Here is a 21,052-nt window from a genome sequence, read left to right on the forward strand (position 1 = left end):
GCTCTTCCCTGGGTCCCCTTGCAGAATCCCAGCAGACCCCCATCAGAACCCCCACAGGAGCCTCAGGACCTGCATGTACCCTGAGGGATATACAATGCCCCTCCCCACCCATTGGCTTTGCATCGCCACCTTTGGGCACCTGGGCCCATACTGGAATCTAGGATCCCCTCCTAACCACCGTGAGCACCCCTGCCCTGTTTTCTCAGCAACTTCAGGCCTAGTGCCTCCTTCCTCCCTAGCCACCCTCCAGAGACTCATCCCCTGGGGTTGCTGGTCCCTCAGCCCCTTTGGTATTAGGTTTTCTCAAGGAACTCACGGTCCCTGCTTCCACATGTGGTTCTTCCTCAGGGTTGGGTGGTCTCCAGTTTTCAGGCAAGACAAGGCTGGGCCAATGTCCCTACTTCCCCACGATCCTTGCCTCTGCAGCTTTTTCTTGGCTGTTACAGGACCGGAATATAGCCTAGCCCTCAGGTACACACTGATAAGATGATTGGGAGTGCTAACAGCCCCCCCCCCCCCAACACACACACACCTGCCTGGGAAGAGGACCAGTCTCTCTGGACAAAAGGAAGTTGAGCTGGCAGAAGGAGGAAATTCCCTGAGATCAGCACTGCACTCTCTACCCTGCCCTCCTGTGCCTGACTTCACCTTTCCAGATAGATGCCCAAGGAATATGGCCTTTCTAGGAGGCAGAAAGTCTCTTCAAGAAGCATAGGACACACAGGCTCCCCCTCTCTCATGACATCCCAGAAAGATGCTTCATTTTCTTTAAAAGAAAAGAACTCCAAGCTGGCTACTGGTGGCTCATGCCTATAATTCTAGCTACTCAAGAGGGTGAGCTCTGGGATCTTGGTTCAAAACCAGCCCTGGTTTTGAGATAAGACTCTTACCTTTAATTAACTGCCACAAAAAAAGAAACGGAAAAAAGAAATCAGAGTGGAGCTGTGACACAAAGTGGTAGACTGCTAGCCTTGAACAAAAGAGCTCAGGGATAGTACCCAGGCCCTGAGTTCAAGTCCCATGACTGACCAAAAACAAAACAAAACAAAAACAACAAAACCCCCTTCCCCCCAAAACCGTTATGCTGTGGGCCTGGATGGGAGTCTTCAGTCTGGATGCTTTTGGCTCCTCAGGTGAAAAAGAGCTAATTGCTTTCCGGGGAGGTTGGAGGCTGCATTTCCTATCTCAAGACCATAAATCCCATGAAGCCTAAGAATGACTTCCCATAAGAAGAGGACTCCTTTGACATTTGTTTACCACCTGCAGTGGAGGCCCAGAAATTTCACCATGAGGCCACCTGGGTGTCATGTTGCAATCCCCCAGGCTGGCAGAAGCATGGTGGAGTTCAGGCTCCCAGGGCCTCCTGTGGCCTTCTGGATGGATGCTGAACAGGAGAGAAAGTGGTCACCCTTCACCTTCCCCGTTCTTCCCACTGTCCCCATCAAGTCTCCTTTCCTTGCCCAGAGGGACATGGCAGCTTAGACCAACTCTTGAAAAGCATCTGCATTTCAGTCTCCTTGGTCCTTTCCACTCTCTCCCAAATCCACTGACCCCTCCTCTTCCTGTAATTTCTGCACCAATACCAGATGCAAGATTCACCCCACTGACCTCTCCTCTTCCTGACACCAGTGCCAGATCCAAGAGAAACCAGTTATCCTATCACTATTGTGGCAAACGTAGGAACCTGGGGCAGTGAACAGGGACTGTTGTTCCTCCCCCAGGCCTGGCCAGTGTCCCCAGCCTAGAAGAACAAATCCTTCCCATCATCCTCTGGGTTAGACCTTCATAGTGCTGGATAATGAACAGACGCCTCTGCTCACTCCCCTGCTTGCTGAGAGCCTCCCTGGGGTGCAGGAGCTGCTGGGGCCATGGGGAGGCGGCAGTCCCCTTGTAGATGCTGTCTTCATGCTGTGCCTTTGCATGTGTCTTGCTTGGAGAAGTTGTGACGCCTCTTGTCTATGTGCGTTATCTCTGTTTCTCTCCCCTCTGGTCTCTCTCCTGTTCCCTTCTGTCTATACCTGTTGCTGTTTTCCGAACCCCTCCTCTTTGGTCTCTTTCTTCTCCTTTTCTCCCTCTTCCCAACTCCCATCTCCGTGTGGAGAGTTGTATTATGTGGACTATTGGGATGAGGGTGGGGTGAGATACCCACTGAACTCCCCCCAAATTCCCACATCTCTAATTCCCTCCCCCCAATAAGACATGAGAAGGACAGGACCCCCGTGATGGAGGAAGGCCGAGGAAGGGAGGGGTTGTGGCCTCCTTTTACTAGGTGCCCAGAGGAAGGAGCTGTCATTTGGACCCAAGCTCCTCCTAAATTCTGAGGCCAAGCACTTGGTCAAAACCTGACCACCCTGGAGAGAGTCTTCCACCTTGTAGTCCTGGGTTTGCACTGACCTGTGAACTGGCCATTCATGAGGTACACAGAGTGACTTCACCTGTCCTGGGCTGTAATTTGTAGTGTGCCTGCCACCCTCTGCTACTCCTGAGTTTGCTCTCAGGCAGTTAAGAAGAGGAGGAGGAACATGCCTTTAAACCACTGCTTCTGCCTATTAGCTGGGGAAAATTGAAAACTGTGCGAGTGGCCATCTCTTAGGGCACCAAGGGGAGAAAATTTCTAACTTTCTACTTTCCTGTCCTGAGGCTGGCTTGTATCAACCTGGCTGCCTCTTTCTTTGGTTACCCTAGGTAAGCAGAATGCTAAGAAAATACGACCTATTGGGCTAAATGGTTGTAGTTGGGGTTCTGCATGGGTTTTGGAGGAAGAAAGAGAAAGGGAGAGAGAGAAGAGAGAGGCAAGATAAAGAATCCCAGGCAATTTTTAGTAGTTCTGAGATTCAAGAAACATCACCTGGATCATCTTTCATTAGTACCCTTACTGCTGGTAGGAGGGAAACCCCAGAGTTGCTGGCATTCCTGTATGTTTAGAAAAAATCTAGGCTGATTGGAAGGAGAACTGGGACCTCAACTTGGAGAGCCCAGTTGAATTCTGCTGTGAACAGGCTGAACTCGGGTTTATCTGATTTCCTTTCTTCCAGAGTTAGCAAGAAATTCTTTATCCCAGTTGGTCCCGGGGACAGATTGTGGTCATCTTTCCTTAGAAAGGGAGGCAACTTAATTCCAGTGGGCCTGCCCCTGCTCTTGGAAAAGTCTGTTGAAAGTCTTTTTTATCTGTCTTTTCTATGTAACCTGCCTAAAATAGACCCATTTTACCCATCCACCTTCTACCCATCTGTCCTGCTAGACACTGGCTTTATTTTTTCCTCTGGCATTAGGCAAAATGTCCTGGTACCTTCAGAAGTTGTCTCTCTGCTATGTTGCAATGCCTGGGAACTGCATCAGGCACCAAAACAGGTGCCTTTCTGCTTAGAAAGGCAGAGGTTTGGCTGCTTCTTAAGGGAAAGTTAGTGGTGTCTTTTGACAATGCTTCCTTTCATTATCGTTTGTAGATTTCTTTGTTTGAAGATATGACATTAGCTAGTTCTCCTCACTGCTGATCTTTCTTCCTCTGGTTTGGACATGAGAGCAGAGAACACCATACTTTTGTTCTATTATAACTTCCATGCCTTGTATTTACTGGGAAGGAATTGGAGGGCTAATTCCTAGCTTAATATAAAACGCCTTGGTTCTATCCCCTCATAACTGGATTGTTCGATAAGATGCAGAACTTTTCTAAACAGTCTCTCTGTCTGGAAGATGGGGGTCAATGCAATATTTGCCTTTTGGGGTTGCTGTAAATATTGACAATGGTTGTAGTTAAACCTACGACAGTGTCTGACGTGGTAAGTGGCAAATGAATGATGATGATAAAAATGGTGATGATAATATGTTGATGGTTACAATAATATTTCCTCCCATCCCTGTGGACCTTTTCCCTGAGTTAAAGAATCTCCAGGATATTTCTGATAGTTCCTTTACCAGCTTCTTGCATGGTCTGAACATTACACTGATTCTCTGAACCCTAGTCAAGCCCTAATCTTAATCTGGGTGAAGTGTTTCCTCCTTTCCCTAGTTACGGTGGGTTTAGGAACGGGTTTCTCCTGTATCCCATCCCGAGCGTTTTACTGAGTAAGTGGAGTTTGCTCCCAGGCAATTAAGAAAGGAGGAAGAGGAAATGGTTTTCAAAACACGGCATCTGTTTGTTGGCCTGGGACATCAGATTCTGTGTCACTGCAGGTTACCTAAGGTTCCGCCTTCTAAAACCACAGATGGCTCACTTCAAGTCATCGTTCTGAAGAGGCTGGCTGGGAAAGTGGTGGGTAGGGGTTTGTGTTTTTGGATTTCCTTTTAGGCACCCTTGGTCCAGGCTGACAAGCAGGTGAGCCCATTTAAGTACTCTGGGGAAGGCAGGCTCCTCCCACCTTTCTATTTGCATTCATTACTTTCCAAATTCCCTTGCAGCTGCTGCTGTGGGAGGTGTCTGTGAGTAGATTGGGATTTATAGAAGAGAGAGGAGTGAGGTCCCCGCATGCTGGCTTCTGAAGTGAGCTGGAGCACTCCATGAGACATATGTGCCTACCTGGGCTAGATGTGCTTGTATGCATACAAACGTGGCCCCATGCAGGCCGTTGGGCACTAGTGGCAGGTGGCTGTGGAGAGGGAAGAAGTTGGGTCTTACTTGAGCTTTGGAAGAGCTACTTGATACTTTAGGTACCAAAAAGCTCTGGACTGATGATATCCATCAAATAAGTTGGAGGCTACTTCTCTGCTAATAACAGCCAGAAATTCTAGCCACCAGAGATTTACCTACCATGAGTCCCTTCTCTCAATATCCCTTGTTGGGGAGATGGGGGCCACAGTTTTTTCAACTTTCTCACTTTTTTCCTTAACCTCAAATGGCTTACTGACCTTTGGGAGCTTCCTTCTTTATTTCTTTCAGGATCTTTTGTCTTTAGATCAGGGGTGATAAAAACCCAGTTGTGAGGAAGATGGAGGGGGGAATCAAATCAGTCACTTCCAGTTGACATGGTTTTAGACCATCCCTACTTCCGGTATGCTAATACCAGCATTAGTGGGAACAAAGCACGCCCTATCTCTCTCTCCCTTTTATTACCCAGGCTCGAAGTTCACGTACTTTGAGAAGAAATGGCATCAGTAACATGTCTTCTAGATTCTCTTCTTTTATGACTCTTGAAAAATTCTCTCCAATAGGCACAGACTCTCACAGCTCTTTATTCTGTTTGTTTTGATCTCCTTTGCTGAGTTATACATACCTTCACTGATCATCAGGCAAATGACAAAATCCACGATGCAACTGAAGTGGCTGGATATAGTTCTCCTCCTCCAGCAATTTCAGCATCCTTATACTTGTGACTAGATACTTATTTTATAGCAAAGGAATATATGAGGCTGTAGAGTTGAACACTTGCCATAATCTCCTTCCACCTTCTTCTCTGTTTTCTTATGAGACGAAGGAAATCTGAACATAGTCTGTGGGCAGTGATGTAGACACCTCTCTCAAACTGTTCTGGTTTATGCCCAGCACTTGTTGTTATTTGCTGGGAGGTTTCTGGTTGAATCTCGCAGATGGATGAGAAATCATACTCAGTGAAGCTGGGAATAATGTTGCTTCCATCTCAACGGGGGATGGGCTTATTACTTCCCCCTTCTTTTTTCTGGAGGGGGGGAAGACTTCATTTGGGTTGAAGCAGCTTTCTCTTACATGTATGTTTAGAAAAATCTAGAATGATTGGAAGGAGAACTGGGACCTTGACTTGGAGAGCCCAGTTGGAATTCTGCTGTGAACAGGCCCAACTAAGCTTCACCTGATTACCTTTCTTCCAGAGTTAGCAAGAAATTCTTTACCCTGGCTTCCTATCTAAAAACATTTTTTTTTAACTTTTCAGTTTAAAGTCTTGGTTGTGGTGATTTGTGGACACGGCCCACGTGGAGTCCTGTCTTTCTTCTCTGGCGCTTCCTCAGCCCAGCTTTGGGTGGCGTGTGATGGGGCTTACTATTAAAGTCTCTTTCTCCTCTCCTAGGGTCTTCTCTCCAGGTTGGTTTCCACCTGAGGTAGGCCACCTGCAGCTGGAGTTTTGGCTTTTTTCCCTTCCAGGAAGCAGTAGGAAGGCAGGTATCAAGGACCTATCGTGGACACCCCGGATGCCTCAGCCTGGGCTCCATCCTTCTGTGGGCAGCTCTTTGATTTTCTTCCAGCCCCTCTTCGAAGGCTCCCTCATCTGGGAGCTGACCTGTGCCTCTCTAATTGTCCTTTGCAGAATTCTTCCACCTGCACCCGGGAATGCTGCTGCGCCTGAGAGGCTGGAGGCTCTGAAATACCAACGGATAAAGAAGCCCAAAAAGTCATCCAAGGGCTCTTCGAAGTCAAAGAAACAATCCGGTAAATGGTGGGGGAGCTCCTGGTCCTCTCCATCTTGCTCTGCACTTACCATGAGGACTGTTGGATCCAGGATCCCTCCCTGCCTTACGTTTTCTCTAAAACCGAATCCATCAGCTTCTCTTGTGCTCAGTTTCCTTTGACACACTCATTTTAAAGTAGCACACACGTTTTTTTTTCTCACATAAAACTGTGGGGGGTGATGAGGTGAGACTCGATTGACTTCCCTCCTAGTTCATTTCCGCCCCCTAGAGAAACTATCACTTGTGGTAGTGTGTGCACCTGTATACAGGCATTAGAGAACAGATCACTTGGTGTTAGCATGTTTTTGAGTGACTATACAGTATTGTATTTTTCTCTCCCTCCCCTTCTCCCTGTTCTTCACACCTGGTAGATACCTGTATCTCCTGCGTATTTCTCCTCTAATGAATCAGGCTTTCTAGTGGAGCTTGAGGTATATGTAGCATAGATCAATTTTGACAGGCTGACCAGACTCAGTATCTTTATTGGAATTGTGTCCAATGTCTATCTGGCATTGATAGGTAGTTTCTAAAATTGGGCAGGAATAATTCAGCCCTCTTTCAGAGAATTCCTTGATGTTTATCCCATATTCTGTTTCCACGGATGGCTTAAGGAATGCTGTGGCAGTCTGTAGATCTTTGATGACTGCTGTGGAGTCACTTTCTTTGTAGGTAGGTTATGGAGAAGTGTGCAGGGGAAGCCCTCATCTCCTTGGGAATCACTGACGAATCACTTAGCAGGTGGCACTTGTTTCCTGTCAGTTTATGGATAGGGATACTGAGGCAGAGAAGCCAAACTAATGACTTTTTTTTAAAAAAAAATGGTTTGTGTGAGAAATCGGAGCTAAAAGCTCCAGTTAAAACCCACTTCAGCTTACACACATGTATGTTTGTGTGTGTGTGTGTGTGTGTGTGTGTGTGTGTGTGATCATGTCACTTTATAATAGGGACAGCACTGTAGGAATTTGGTTGTTAGGCAGTTTTTCCCTGGGGTGAGCTTACAGAGCATGTTTACACATGTGAGTTACTATGGCTTCATCTATAGGCCCACCATGGCAACAAGCAAAGTGTATTGACTTACTGCCGAGCAGGCCACAGCAGATGCCTGTTCTAATGACAGTGAGCCTGGTGCTTGTTCTGTGTTAACGATTCTCCAATGTCTGTCCTTAACCGAGGTGTCTTCTAAGAGGTCGAGTCTCAGATTTCCAGTTGACTGTTGAGCATGTACTTGGGTGTTCCTTTTGTTTTTGTTTTAATAAACTTTATATGTCCTAGATGGAGTCATTGGTTCTCTTCTCCAAATCTGCTTCTTCACACTCCTCTCTAGTGTAGTAACTAGTGCTGCTTCCTGCCCTGTTTTGCAGGTTTCTTCTCTTCCTCTCATGATGCCTGTCTGATTCATTTGATAAAGCCTATTGAATCAATCTTTGTAACCCTGTATCTGGCTGCTCTCCTGCAAAAACAAACAAACCTAAAGTCTGAGCCCTCTTTTCTTCTGCCCACATGGATACAGTATCTCACAGCTGCCCTCCTGCCAGTTCTTTCTCCTTCGGTGTGTTTCACAAATAGCAACCACGGTGAGCTTTAGAGGGACGGAAGCAACCTCTTTCATGGGTGTATATACACATATACATACTTCTGGTTTAAGCATTCCAGAAAACTTCCCTTGACTAGTGGAACAGATTTCAAACTCCTTTTGCACTTCACCCCTATTGTTCCTGCCTCTTTCCCATGACCTCTGTTCTGTCCCCAACTTAACATCTCTGGGCTTGGCCATTCCTTAAGATGGGAATAATTGTCCCTCAGGTCTGTGGAAGGCTCCTAATTCCAGACTCTAGTTGGATATGAACGCTATGGAGAGTAGAAGCAGTTGTCTCTGTGACATGTCTCTGTCACATGGCCCTCTTTTATCTGTCTTTGTCACACTGTTAGCATCTGTATTTTTGTTTTTAAGTCTTGATGATTTGTCTCTTTTTTCTCACTGTCACACTGAATTGCAGACTTCTAAAAAGTAAAGCTTTTCTGTTAAATTCCCCAAAGGGCCACAAGGTAGAAGAGTGGTGCTGGTAGTTCAAAAGGAGTTAGGCCTGACTCTGTCATCTGTGCTTAAAAGTCTGTTGTGGCTTGGGATGGGTGAGAAAGCCCCAGTTCCTGGTACCCAAGAAGCACTGCAAAACTAACATCTAGCGATTGATTGGTTGGTGGGATCTATGAGTTTAGAGGAAGAAAAATGTCCATTTGACTTCCTTCTTATAACGAGGGGGCCAGAGTTGGGTTGTGGATTGCCTTTGGTGGTGAAGGAAGTTGGTCTCTGCAGTCATTTGATCTCATTGTCCATATGTATTCAATGATTGCTGTGTTCCAGTAGAAACATAGAATGTAGCTCGGGTAGATGTACAAGATGAGGTTGAGAGCCTCCTTTTTACCCTTTCTCTTTCTCTCTTTTTCTTTCCTTTGTGTGTGTGTGTGTGTGTGTGTGTGTGTGTGTGTGTGTGTGTGTGTGTATGTGCATGTGTGTCTGTCTTATGTGTGGGTGTGTGGGTGTGTCTGTCTGTCTGGTTTCCTCTCTGTAGACGGTTCTGCCTCCCAGGCTCAGCAGCTTCCCAGTTCTCAGGTTCTGTGGCCCGACGAAGCAGTCTGCCTCCGAAAGAAGAAGAGACACTCTCGTCCTGACCCCTTTGCCCGGCTTTCAGACTTGTGCCACCGCCAACTTCCAGAAGACCAGACGGCCATCCTCAACAGCGTGGATCATGACGACTCTGGCCACGCCACTCTGCTGTGACTCAAACTACTCCAAGTGTCCCTAGGGCAAGGTGCTGGACTAAGGGGGCAGGGAGGGACATTGTGTGGGGCCTTGTCCTTTTCTGTCCACCAAGGGAGGGCCCAGACCTTGAGTGGCATCTGAGTGCCCTCTCACTTGCCAGAGTAAGAGGGTCTCCCACAGATCTGTCCAGCTGGACTTGTCCACAGGACAGAGAGCTGGGGACAGACCTACTGCCCATGGGTAGAAATCAGGGGGTAAGTGAGGGAAAAGAAGATATTTGTCTCCATCCCTCCTCTCTCCCTCTTTATTAGGTTGATTTTTTTTCTTACCTCTTCAAATGTCTTTGGAAGTGAAGAGGAAAACAATGGCTCTTACTACCCTCTGCTTCTGTTCAGTTTTCTGAGTCTTAGGAGAGGGCTGGACTTATACCCCATCTTCCAAACTGCACATATATATAGATATAGGTACAAATGCACTTGTATGTAGTTGGTGGGTTCCTCTATGTGTATATATATGTACATTGAAACAAAGCACTGTTTCTCTATGTGGACAGTGAAGGAAGGAGGCAGGTAGTGGACAATTGGAGGTTGCGAGCAGGGTAGTCTCAGCTGGTGGGGTGCCCTTGTATCTGTTCTTGGGAGACTGATTATTCCTGCTGAACTAGGCTCATGACTCTCAGCTGAATTCACCTTTATCCTCTCTAGGTTCTTCTAACTAGAGTAGAAATGAGGTTCTGTCACAATGACCAAACTGCCTGTTTTGGGTGTACCGCAGTGAGTTAACACAGAACTAAACACAAGTCCTAAACACAAGTCTTCATTGCTTGATTTACTGGGATTAAAAACAATGGTGGCCCAGGTGTAAGACCAGACTGGCATCTTTCTTCCTTCCACAGTTTGGCTCGTGTTACCGAAGTAGAAGCTGCTTCATTGTGGGTCAAAGACCCTGGTGCACACACCTAAACTTAGATGATCAACCTTCAGTACCTTTGGGTCAAGCCAGGGCCCACTGGACTGAGCAGTGAGCTGTTGGGGCTCTATGGATATCGGCTGGCTCAGCACTTTCTGCAGTGCTGTTGTAGCGCTGGGTTGGCTCCTCCTTTCCTTTTGTGAGAGCTGATTCTCCACATTGATTAATTGCTACTGTGAGAGCCTCCTGCACATCCCTTGCATCTTCACCACATGCTTCCTGCTGACTCGATGTTGCCCCTGGAGTTCTCCATCTCCAGGACCCAGGCTCCAGTGGTGGGAGATCAGACTGAAGTGAGACCATCTCTGGTGATTGAGTTCTGGGGTGTTGGTTCTCTGAACAAACGAGCTGGCTAAGGTACTGGAATGAAGGCTGAAGGTGGGGGAGGGGAGAGTAAGCAGGGCCCTGGGCTCTGATCCTTCCTGTGCTCGAACCAGATTCTGGTTTCAAACTATTAGTACTGGTCAGTAGTTGTGAGTTCATGTCCCTGCTCAGACGTATCCCTCTCTTCCTGTAAGACAATGGTGCTGCCCCCAAACCAGGGCAGAAGGCTGAGGCTGGATAGGGAGTATACCTGCTCTCACCTGCCCTCTTGCATAGAAGGCATCCTTCTGACCTGGCCTGGGAGCTGCCAGCTTCCTTGAAATGTTTCCTTTTTGGTGCTTCTAGGTTGGTAGGTCTGCTCATCTCACTGCACTTGTCAATGATGATGGCAGTTTTGCTCAAATGACCTAGGCAAGGTGTGGTCTGGGAAACTGGTTCCTTATAGAAGCTTCCATTTGGGAGAGATGGTCTTCATCTCTTCTAGCCAGGCCCTGGTGCTTCCTTCTCTCTCCTAGTGAGTGAGGGACCAACTCCACACTCGAGGATCCACCATATAAGCCACACCACTGCTCATTTCTGGATGCAGAGGGGAGGGTTTCTGTCACTTGGGAGTTAGACTGTATACCCTTAGGATGGCACTGTACCCTCTGCTTACAGACTTCTCGAGGCATTGGGATCTGCCTGACCACTGGGCCTCAGCTCTGCACAGCAGACAGGTACAGTTGGGTGACTCCTTGCATTCACTGGAATGGCAGCACTACCTCTGCCAATGTGCCACGATGGACCTCTCTCCCAGGGGTGCCAGAAACAAGCTTACTTGAAACGTCACAGTGGGACCTGGAGGCTGCCCGTATTCCATCCTGAAGCCTTGACTCCCCTGTAGCATGTGATGCATCCTCACATCCGGGGATGACATGTACATGTGGCATGTTAAAGCTGTTGGGCCTCTGTGATGGATTCGGCCAACTGTGACTCAACCTTTATTTGGAATTCTGTCCCTGATGAGGTTGTAGCCCTGAGACTAGAAAAGAAGACAAAAGTGGAAAGTTTTGCCTCTTTATAATGTTAGCTCGGGCCGTGAGCCAAACCTTGTGGGCTGGGCTTGCTGAGGCCCTGTGCTAACTCTGGCTTCCTTTGCCTGTGCCCATTACCTCAGATCAAAGATTAGGAGTTGTGCTTTTGCTGGCTACCAGACAGCAGCTACGCTGTGGCGACCCCAGGGATAGGAAGGGTCACAAGGTCTACCTATCTCTCTGTGGCCTCAGACTCTTTCTCCTTCCAAGAGGACTTCTTTCTTGTGATAATGCCCTTGGAAGCCAGCAACCTTTCTGAACCCCTGGGAGGTATTTAATCATTCCTCCAAAGGAATTTGGCAGATAACAGGTCCCCCGTGCCCACTGGTGGAGGGTAAAGATATCAGACACATACTCTTCAGTGTTGGGCATAAGCTTATGTTGGGCTGGGAATGTGTACATAATTGATGTATATATGCATTTCTAGGGACCCATATGTTCTGCCTTTAAATATGTCAGCAGCCATTATTGGGCTTCCTAGGGCATCTCCCCTCTTCTCTGAATGAGAACATACATCTTCCAAGTCTTTCCTTTTAGGATGTGGTAGCCATGGAGCAGAAGTTACCCAGGTACAAACCTATTGTTATGTCTCCAATTTCTGTCAGGCTCTTCTGTTTGGCTAGAAGTGATTGTTGCAGCTTTAGGTGATTTCATGGACCAGGAATAAGGTAAAACAGTTCTCTATGTGAGAGACCACAAGGGTTTAAGGGAAGATGAGCAATAAGGAAGAGAGGGTAAATCTATTTTCTTGACTTATGGTCTGATGGCCAGTGGGCTTCATGGCTTTGAGTGGAGTCTTTTGTGTAGATTTCTCATTGGTAATTATGGGCTAACATCTGGTGGTGGCTCTTGCCTCCTTCCAGTTTTCCTGGGGCTACTGGGCTAGGAGAAGGAAGACCAAAGTACTAGCAGAGCCTGTGTCCTATTTCATGGCAGGGTCTGGCTGTTTGGGCCATGCTCTTGGGAAGGTTCCAGCAGGGAGAATGGCACGTGGGGGGCCGGGGGGGGATGAGTAGTTACTGCTTTTCTTTCATGGTTGTGTGTGTGTGTGTGTGTGTGTGTGTGTGTGTGTGTGTGCGCGCGTGCACGCACGCGTGTGCACGAGCGCGCATGCTCATGAATGCATGTACCAGTTCTGGTTTAAATTCAAGGCCCGGGCTATTGTGCCTAAGGCTAACATTCTACCACTTGTTGGTAGTTTATTGGATGTCAGAGTCTCACGGACTTTCCTGCCTGAGCTGGTTTTGAGTCAAGATCCTCGGATCTCACCTTCTGAGTAGCTAGGATTACAGGTGTGAGCCACCGGGCACCTGGCTCTGAATTTTGATTAATGATCAAAAGTATCTGGGATTGGACAAATTTCAATGGTTTATTCCTCTGCCTTTATCATGCTGAGGGAAGTGGGAAGGTGTGGAATTTCCTGTGTTTGCTTTTATTCATGTAAAGATTGACAAACACTAGCTTCAGCAACAAACAAACAAACAAACAAACAAAAACCCAGATAGCATCACGGACTACCAGGCCATTTGTTTATTGCCGAAGATTTGACTGGGACTGATTGAACTTTGTGTGTGGCTGGAACTTAAAAAAAAATTGCTTTTTCTCCCAATTTTGTTAGGAAAAGACATTTTGGTGGCAAGGGGGAAGGGAGATCATAGATAATTCCATTTTATCAGTATGCTGAGAACCTTAGGAAAAGAAGTGGGAGCTAATGGTGAATCTTAGGCTTGCTTTTGCTTACATGTCAAGGATCTTTGGGGCTTATTGCAGGAGTTTGGGAGAGCAGATGAGCAGGCGTGGAGGAAGCTCCTGGTGCTTGTGGAAAGGTTATTCCTTGGCTTGGCCTTACCTTCTGTGTGGTCTTCAAAAACGAAGCCAGAAGAGGCTCCAGTGAGGTAGAGGCCCAGAGCCCCACTGGCTATGTTTGCTGCTTTGTTGGGGAGAAGTCAGGAGACATTTCAGTGTCCCATTCTGTATTCAATGTACCAGTGGAGCAGAGTGTTTCAGGAAGGAGAACTTGAGAGTCACAGCCCAGGAAGAAGCCTGAGGCTTTGCTCAGGTATGCCAGGTGTGCAGGGAGCACAGAGTGTTAGATCAGCCATGGAGTAGGGAATAGGGATCCTACAATAGCCTGGTAACATCTAGATATGGGGCATCAAGCCTCTGATCCTCTTGGGGGCATATTGTTAGTTATTCCTAACAATGTAGTGTATACATTGTTGGATCACCCAAGAAATAATGGTGGGTACCCAGAGTACAGTGAAAAGCAAGGGAGGGACATAGCTTGCCACTGAGAGCAGGTTGTGGGCATGGCCTACCCTACAAGCTCAGACTAGCTCTCAGAAGAGGTCTTACTTCTTAGCTGGCTTTTCTTACCCTCCTAGAATCACCCTCTGACACTAAGGGCCCAGATAGGGGTGTCTTCTTTGTCACATTCTGTAGCTTTACCTGTCTGCATAACCCCTCAGATTAAATGCTGGGAGTCTTGCCTTGAAATGCTGGGGCTCTGTGCTTGTAGAGAAAGAAGTTTGTGTGTTTATTCTCCTAAGCAGAAGGGCTGGGTTGCCTTGCTTCCTCTCCATTATCTGAATATGTTCACAAGACATTGGGATGGTGGTCTGAAAGAGGACTTGGGAATTCCTTCAGGCCATGAAGCTGCGCAAGTGGCCTTATACCTAGAGCTTTTGTCTTTACTTTCTCTTCTTTCCATAGTCTGAAGTAGGAAGGGTGAAAGAATTTCACTCTGAAATCAGAGATCAGCCATTCTGCCCTCCTTACTTAATGTCTGCATCCCTGCTTCCTTTTGGATCCAGGGGTGGGATTGAAATAATAATAACAACAATCTCTTCTTTAGAAGAAGTCAGTAGTCCAAGATCAAAGCCCAGATGGGACTTTACACTCTTACCAACTTGTTATTTGGGTAGGGGCATCTCTTATCACCCCCTCTCTGATCAACAATGAACGTTCATGGGTCCTGAGCCTTATTTCTGGGCCCCTGTCTATTCTTGAAAATTAACCTTGTAGGAGCAAATATGCTATGTTTTATCCTTTCGGCTACCAATAAGGTAGAAGAAGTGTTTTTATGACCTCATTTTAAGCTTTAGAAAAACTCTCAATTGATGAAGTCTGGTCCAAAGATATCCCTAGACCCTGAGAATTTCTGTGTAGATAAGGAAAAATTAGGCATTAGTACAAATATTAGTGATTGACCATGCTTTAGAAGGAGAAAAGTCAGGGTATCTTGATTGCTAAATATTTTAGTAGAACAGCAACCAATCAGTGAGTGTCACCTGGACGTTTTCTCCTTCAATGAGTCAGTCACACAGTTAGGGATCTGAACAGAGCTGAGAAAATACTCATCAGCTTTGGACCCTTGTGTGGGAGAGCTAGGTTGGAGCATTGAACCCAGGTAGTATCAACTCTCAAGTCTTTGGCTGTCCACCTTTCCTTTTTCACTAGATGGTGACACAAATGGCTGCCCAAGCCCGTGTTTCTTCTGGTTCTGAGAGGAACATGCCCCACCAATCCCATCTCCCACTGGCACTGGATTTTCTGGATTTTATCTTAGGAATGAAGGCCAGCTCTTCTCCCACCCCACCTCATATACATACCAGTTAACTTCTCTTTCCTTCCCTTCCCCACTTGCATATGGCTCCAGAGAGCTCAAACTTGTGCATGGTTTATGATAGGGAGGTGGTTGGGAGGGAGGGGCATGGGACAGGGCACTGGGCTGGGATGGGGAGGGGGATTTGCACTTTCAGCCTTCGACATACTGCAAGCATGCTTTGGGGCCACATGTAGGGTCTTCACGTAAGTAGTTGGTAGGGGCAGATGCCTGCTGCTCCTCATATTGAGGATGGGAGCTCGGAGGATTTTGCTTCCTTTGGCTTATGGATCTATGAAACCTCTTACCTTGTGGAACCTCCACTGATTCAGTCACGTTGTAGTCTTTGGAAGGGAGACTGTCATTTACTCTGTCAAGGAGTATGTTTGTTGCCTACGAGCAATGCGAGGTCTGTCACGAGTTGATGTTGCTCTAGCTGGGTCGGAGAAGTGGGGTTATTCCACTTGTCCCATGTCTCTGCAGGTAGCAGATTATGTCCCTGCTCCCAATCCCTAGCCACGTGTCTCTCCCAGTGTTCCTTTCCTCTGTTCCAGAAGTAAGTATGCTGGTATGTGTGTGAACTGTTTGTGTGTTTTGTCAGCTCGTGGTATCTGTATATGTGTATGCGTGATATGTGTTTGTGGTATGTATGTATAGTGTGTATGGTATATGACTAAGTGTGTATGTGTGTGGTGTCATGTGTGATGTATGTGTGCGTGTGTATGTGATGTATGTGTGTGTGTGCATGTGTATGAATGTGGTGTGTATGTGTATAAGAGATTTGTAGGGACACTCTGCTTTGCCTGAGTAGTATCAGGCCTAGGAAACCCCTTTTCTTTTTGTTTGTTTGGCTCTTTCTTTTTTTAGACAACTTCTGTTTTGGTAGGAGGGTCACATTTGTTAATATATCAACTTGAGTGTACTTTTTATGGAGATTGTATATAAAATGATATAAATATATATAATTGTTCTATTTTAAGGAGAGAAGGGGACTTGTAGTGGGGGGGTGGGCAAGGATCAGATGCAATAGTATGATTAATAGTGGGAACTTCAGGAGAGTTTATGTGGGAATGGGTGAGTAGAAGGGCAAGAGAGGCAAGCCAGATGGATGAGCAAGGGCTCTTGCCTTGGGCACCCATCTATAAATAAGAGAAACTATATAAAGTCTATCTAGCTATCTTATCTAATCTATATATCTATATATCTATATGAAGTCATAGTTTGCTTTATTTTTGTACTTGTGCTTAGAGAAGCTTTGAGCAGTATCACCTTCCTTAGGTGGTCTGGGGTACGAGCTCATGCCTTGGTGCCACCTTCTTCTTCATCTTTCCTGGGATACACTCTGTTCAGAGCCACTTGGGTCTTTTTGATGGAAATGTGTATATATGGGGGGGGGCGGGGAGAACCCTTTCAAAATACAACAAAATCCACTTGCAGAAAGATAATCAGGCTAAAAGTTATAGGGAGCCACTGGATTAAATAGCCCCAGAGAACCTGGATCTGCCGTGTTTCCAGCCAGGAGAGAGGACCTTGATTGTAGGATTGGCTGAGAGGAGCTCATTCTAGCAAGGATAGTAGGCTCTTGCAGCTCTTCAAGCTATGGTGGTAAGATTTTTGTGAGGCTGACTGTGTGGGCGCCATCTTGGAGAAGGGAAACTCTGGTGGTGATCACTGCAGATTCTCGGAACCAGTGTGAATGTGATATTTAGTCTAAATAGATCATCTGTGCTTTCTTTTATTTATTTTAATCGGACAACAAAGTGTGATAGGAATTGGGGTGGTCTGATGCTGGCATCCCAAGTAGAAAGTCAGAAGTAAGGGATTCATTTTGTGTAAGATTAGCAGGATAGGCCCTACTGGGCCTTTCCTTTTGGCACTCAGCTTGTGACTTCTGAAACCAGGTCACATCCTGGAAGAACATGATGCTGAATGGGAGATTTGGGGAGTGAGCAGGAAGCTTCTTGTGTTCTGAAGAATACCTCTGAGAATTCAAGACCTCACGTATGCTGCAAGAGCCATGTGCCTTGCAGGTATCTCCTGGGTGCTAACTCTTTTCTTTTGGTGTTCCAAGTGGTGCATTTGAAGTTGGTGTAGGGTCAGATGTTGCAGGAGCCAGGAGAGACTCAAGATTGTAGTCTCTCAGCATTTTCTGCTCTTCCTAATCCTAAAAGAAGAAAAAAAAGGCAACATTAACCCTTCTTTTCCAACCAGAACGCTCAGAGCTCTGCTTTATGGAACTTAATATTGGAGGGACTGAGATGCCTGACTATGAAGAAGTTTCCTTTTGCCTTTTGAGGTTATTGTGGGGAAAATGGGAGTAAGAGTAAGTTGAAGCTTGAGTCTAACTCCTGACCCTTATATAGACCTTAAGAGGCCCTGCCGTTCTTCATGACACTTAGCTTGGGTCCCCTAAGTGATCTGTTCAGAACACTTCTGATTCTCTAAGGATAAGGAGATGGAAGGGTTCCCATGACTGGGTCCAGTTGGCAGTGTGTTCGTGCTTGCAGATAGCCAATTGTTGGGGGGCCCAAAAGTGGCTGTAAGATTTTTTTTTTCTGGACGTTTGAGCAAGAGGAAGAACAGCAAATTCGATGTCACTTCCTGGCTTCCATCCCCCACCCCAAGCTGCCAAAGAGGGTTTCCATGGCTATTCTTTTGACTCTCAGAGCTAACCCCTTTCTCTGTAACTCCATCTTACTACTGCTGGCCACCTGACACCAGCAGCCAGACACTTCAGGACACAGGCACCTCAAAGGCCCAGGGTCCTTCCAACAGTCCACTTTCTTTGCATATGAAGCCAAGGGCTTCAGAAACCTCAGCTGCACCAAAGCACTTGAGGCTGGGAAAACCTGCATATTGCCATTCCATTTTGTGATGTCCATATAGCCTCTTTATGTGGGGAGAGAATAGGATAGACAGAGACATATCCTCTACATTAAAATTCTACAGTCTTTAAACAAACAGTAAAATTCTAGAGTTTGGAGAGGATGTGTTATTTACCTATGCTCTTTCCATGACCTAGATCTTGGCAAGATGTCAAAACAGTGAGCATTGGAGAGTTAAGGACCAAGGACCCACAACAACCCACCTTTTTTTTTTTTTTTTTTTTTTCTTTTTCAGAAAAGCCAGGCTTTTACAAAGGCACAAAGAGTGAAGGGGATGGGGTGGGATTATACATGAATGGAAAAGATGTCCTGTCTTTGAACCCTCAGTTCATGGGACCATGGATAGGAAAGGTGCCTTCAAGAAGACTTTGATTCCTCACTTCACTTCCAGTATTCTACTGCAGGGTTCCACATGCTGTGAACTTATTCCTTGAACCCCAGGAAGTGGAAAGGACATTAAATTTTTGGTGCTTTTCCTCTTTGGAAGGAAGTAAAGGGAAGCTATCACATTCTTTCAGTTCTGCTACTTCTGTCTGCTATACCGTACAGAGTGTGGCGTAGATAGATCCACTGGGAATCATTCTCCAAGGGTCACTGTGGGCTCTCTCCTTTTCTCTGTGGTCACCCACCAGGAGTATGAGGAAGGGAGACTCTGACCTGGCCCCTTGGTTTTTGCCTGGGCCTTCTGCTCTTTTCCATTGACCTTTGCAAGGTCCCATTTTGAGCAATATAAAAGTAGGAGGTGGGAGGTGAGCCTACACAGTCTCCTTTCTGTTGGTGGAGAATTGATCCACCCTGTTGGCACGTGGAAGTCTATCCTGCTGTTGACAGAATGACATGTGCAGACTCCAAGGACTGGAGGCTGGAACATTAGGCTGTGGTGTAGAAGGGAGTGGTTGATCTGCACTCATCATTCACCATGTCAGGCAGTCAGTGGCAGAAAGTTTCATTTAGATTTAATTTCTTTACTGCCATTTCTGGGGCCAGGGATGGAGGGCTCTGATGGAGTGTTCTCTCACAGGTTGCCTGTCCTCACTCACCGTCTCCTAACATGAAGAATCTATATCTTGGTTCACGTCAGCAGCTCTGGGCCCCCTTTCTTGCCAACTTTCTTTCTTCTATCAGGAGGGACTGGGTCATCTTGGAGATTTTTCTTCCACCCCACACCCTGAGGCAGTTTTCATGGGAATTCCTTTCTTCCTGTCACTCTGTTGTGTAGGCACGCAGGGTGAGGAGTGAAGAGTTGGTAGAGAAGGGGTTCCCTTTGCTCCTTCCTCTGAACCCCTCTTGGACTGCACACCTCCGATGCCTGGCAGTCTCTCTCTCCAGTTCTTTTCTGGATGCATCTGGATATGACCACCAGTTTTGTCATGAGATGATTTCTTGCTCTCATTTCGAACCCATTTTTTTTTCCTTCCTCCAACTTTCGTTGAGGGTTCCCCCCCCATCCATGCCGGGTCTTCTTGAGAAGCCTGTTCAGACCTCGTTTCCATTTCCTGAATGTTGAGTATTACAACGCCACTGCTCTAGGGTGCTTTATGGTGCTGTTTCTGAAGAGCCCAGCTGGACGGATTCCATCCTTTTCGTCCCACTGGTTCCTTAGATCTTGCTGTATTTTACCTGTATTTGATTTTTTTCCCCCCTGGGGTTTTGGGGAGGGGAGGTTTGGGGGTGGCTTTTGTGTTCTCTCTTTCTTTTCTGTATGTAAGGATTGGTTAGCATGGGCAGCTGACTCCACGGTATCGGTTGGCTGACTTTGGTTCCAAATTAAAGACAAACCAACACATGTATGGCTGCTCACAGAACACCTCTGAGTGTGAATTTGGATGGCAACTAGAGGCTTACTTTTTGAACTTCAGGTATGTAACTGAAAAGTAAATAAAACACTATTTTTTCAGTAAGCTTTTTTTCTTCTTCTAAAAAAAAATAACTTAGAATTCAAAATATAAGAACATGAAATTGGTGCTGTACCAAAGCCTTATATGACACATTCTATACTCTGTATAACCTGTCTGTGGGGAGCTCCCTGCTCTACCACCCTCTTCTCAATAGCCTGGGAATGCCAGAGTGTGACAAGCCTGGAGGTGGGTCTTGGGGACCTGTGGGGACCCCTGGGAGCAGAGGATGACAGTGGAGATGTGGCATCATTATGTTGCCTGAGGAGATGCTGAAGAAGGCTGTGTGTATGTGTGTGTGTGTGTGATGAGTGTGTATTCTAGAGTGGTCAATGTGTATGTATGTGTGTGTGTGCATGTGTGCGAGGGGAGAGAGAGAGAGAGAGAGAGAGAGAGAGAGAGAGAGAGAGAGAGAGAGAGAGAGAGAGAGAGAGAGAGAGAGAGAGAGAATGAATACAGGTACACAACGCCAAAGCCAATGCATTAACTGGGGGCTTGAAAGGGATTCTCAGGTTGGTCCTGGGAATGGGGAGGTGGTGGGAACAGGGGGTCTGTTCCCTCCTTTGTTCTCCCATCTCCTTCCCTTTCTTCTCTGTCAAGGAGGTGTATTAGAAACAGCTACACTCTCAATCAGGTGCTTTTTCCTCCAAAATCTCCCATCTCTACACATTTCTTCATTCAAGGGGCAGGCATCTGAAGCTATGAATCCTAGTTTCCAAAGCAGAAGGGCCCTTGTTTCTCCCCAAACGTTGCTTGCTTGCTTGGGAAATTAGGATTCCTTTTGCAGGAGGGTCTCCGTTGCCTCCATTCCTAGGCTGGGGGGGGTGGCTTCCACCTCTCCAGGTGGGCTCCCATTGACTGTTTCCTCCTTCTCAGCCCACTGAAAAGACCCCCTAAGCCACACCTACACCATGGCCCCAAACTATAATGCCTGCCCAGCTACCAATGATAGTGATTCCTTTGGCTTTAGATTTGCCAGTTAAAAACTTGAGTGAACCCCCCCCTCCCTCCCACCTTCCCCTCCAACTCAACTAAGGAGAGAATTTGCAGTCTGCCTTAGCTCAGGCTGCTATGGCCAGGCTCCACTCGCTGGTATTTTCAGGCTTGCTGAATACTAACCAATTCATCTGCCAATAACACTGCATGTTCATATCCTGAATTAGAAATCAAAATGAGCAAACAAG

At 46.7% G+C, this 21,052-nt stretch overlaps 1 protein-coding gene across 5 annotated transcripts in view; it reads left to right on the forward strand.

Moving 5' to 3' along the window:
- Igsf9b (immunoglobulin superfamily member 9B) overlaps positions 1 to 11,269 on the forward strand; it is a 53,080-nt gene extending 41,811 nt beyond the window's left edge. For 2 of the 5 annotated variants that reach the window (XM_090319720.1, XM_090319722.1), the window contains one exon: positions 8,928 to 8,974. Coding sequence is in view for 1 of the 5 variants with exons in the window: in XM_090319718.1 (XP_090175844.1) it covers positions 6,216 to 6,337; positions 8,928 to 9,136 (331 nt within the window). In the remaining 4 variants the exon portion in view is untranslated. Of the gene's footprint in view, positions 1 to 6,215; positions 6,338 to 8,927 lie in introns of those variants that run through there. The other 3 variants (XM_090319719.1, XM_090319721.1, XM_090319718.1) reach the window with 2 other exon arrangements.
- Positions 11,270 to 21,052: the final 9,783 nt, after the last annotated feature.

Source organism: Megascapheus bottae, chromosome 27, assembly GCF_031878675.1.
Source record: "Megascapheus bottae isolate mThoBot1 chromosome 27, mThoBot2.hap1, whole genome shotgun sequence".
NCBI classification, from domain to species: Eukaryota; Metazoa; Chordata; class Mammalia; order Rodentia; family Geomyidae; genus Megascapheus; species Megascapheus bottae.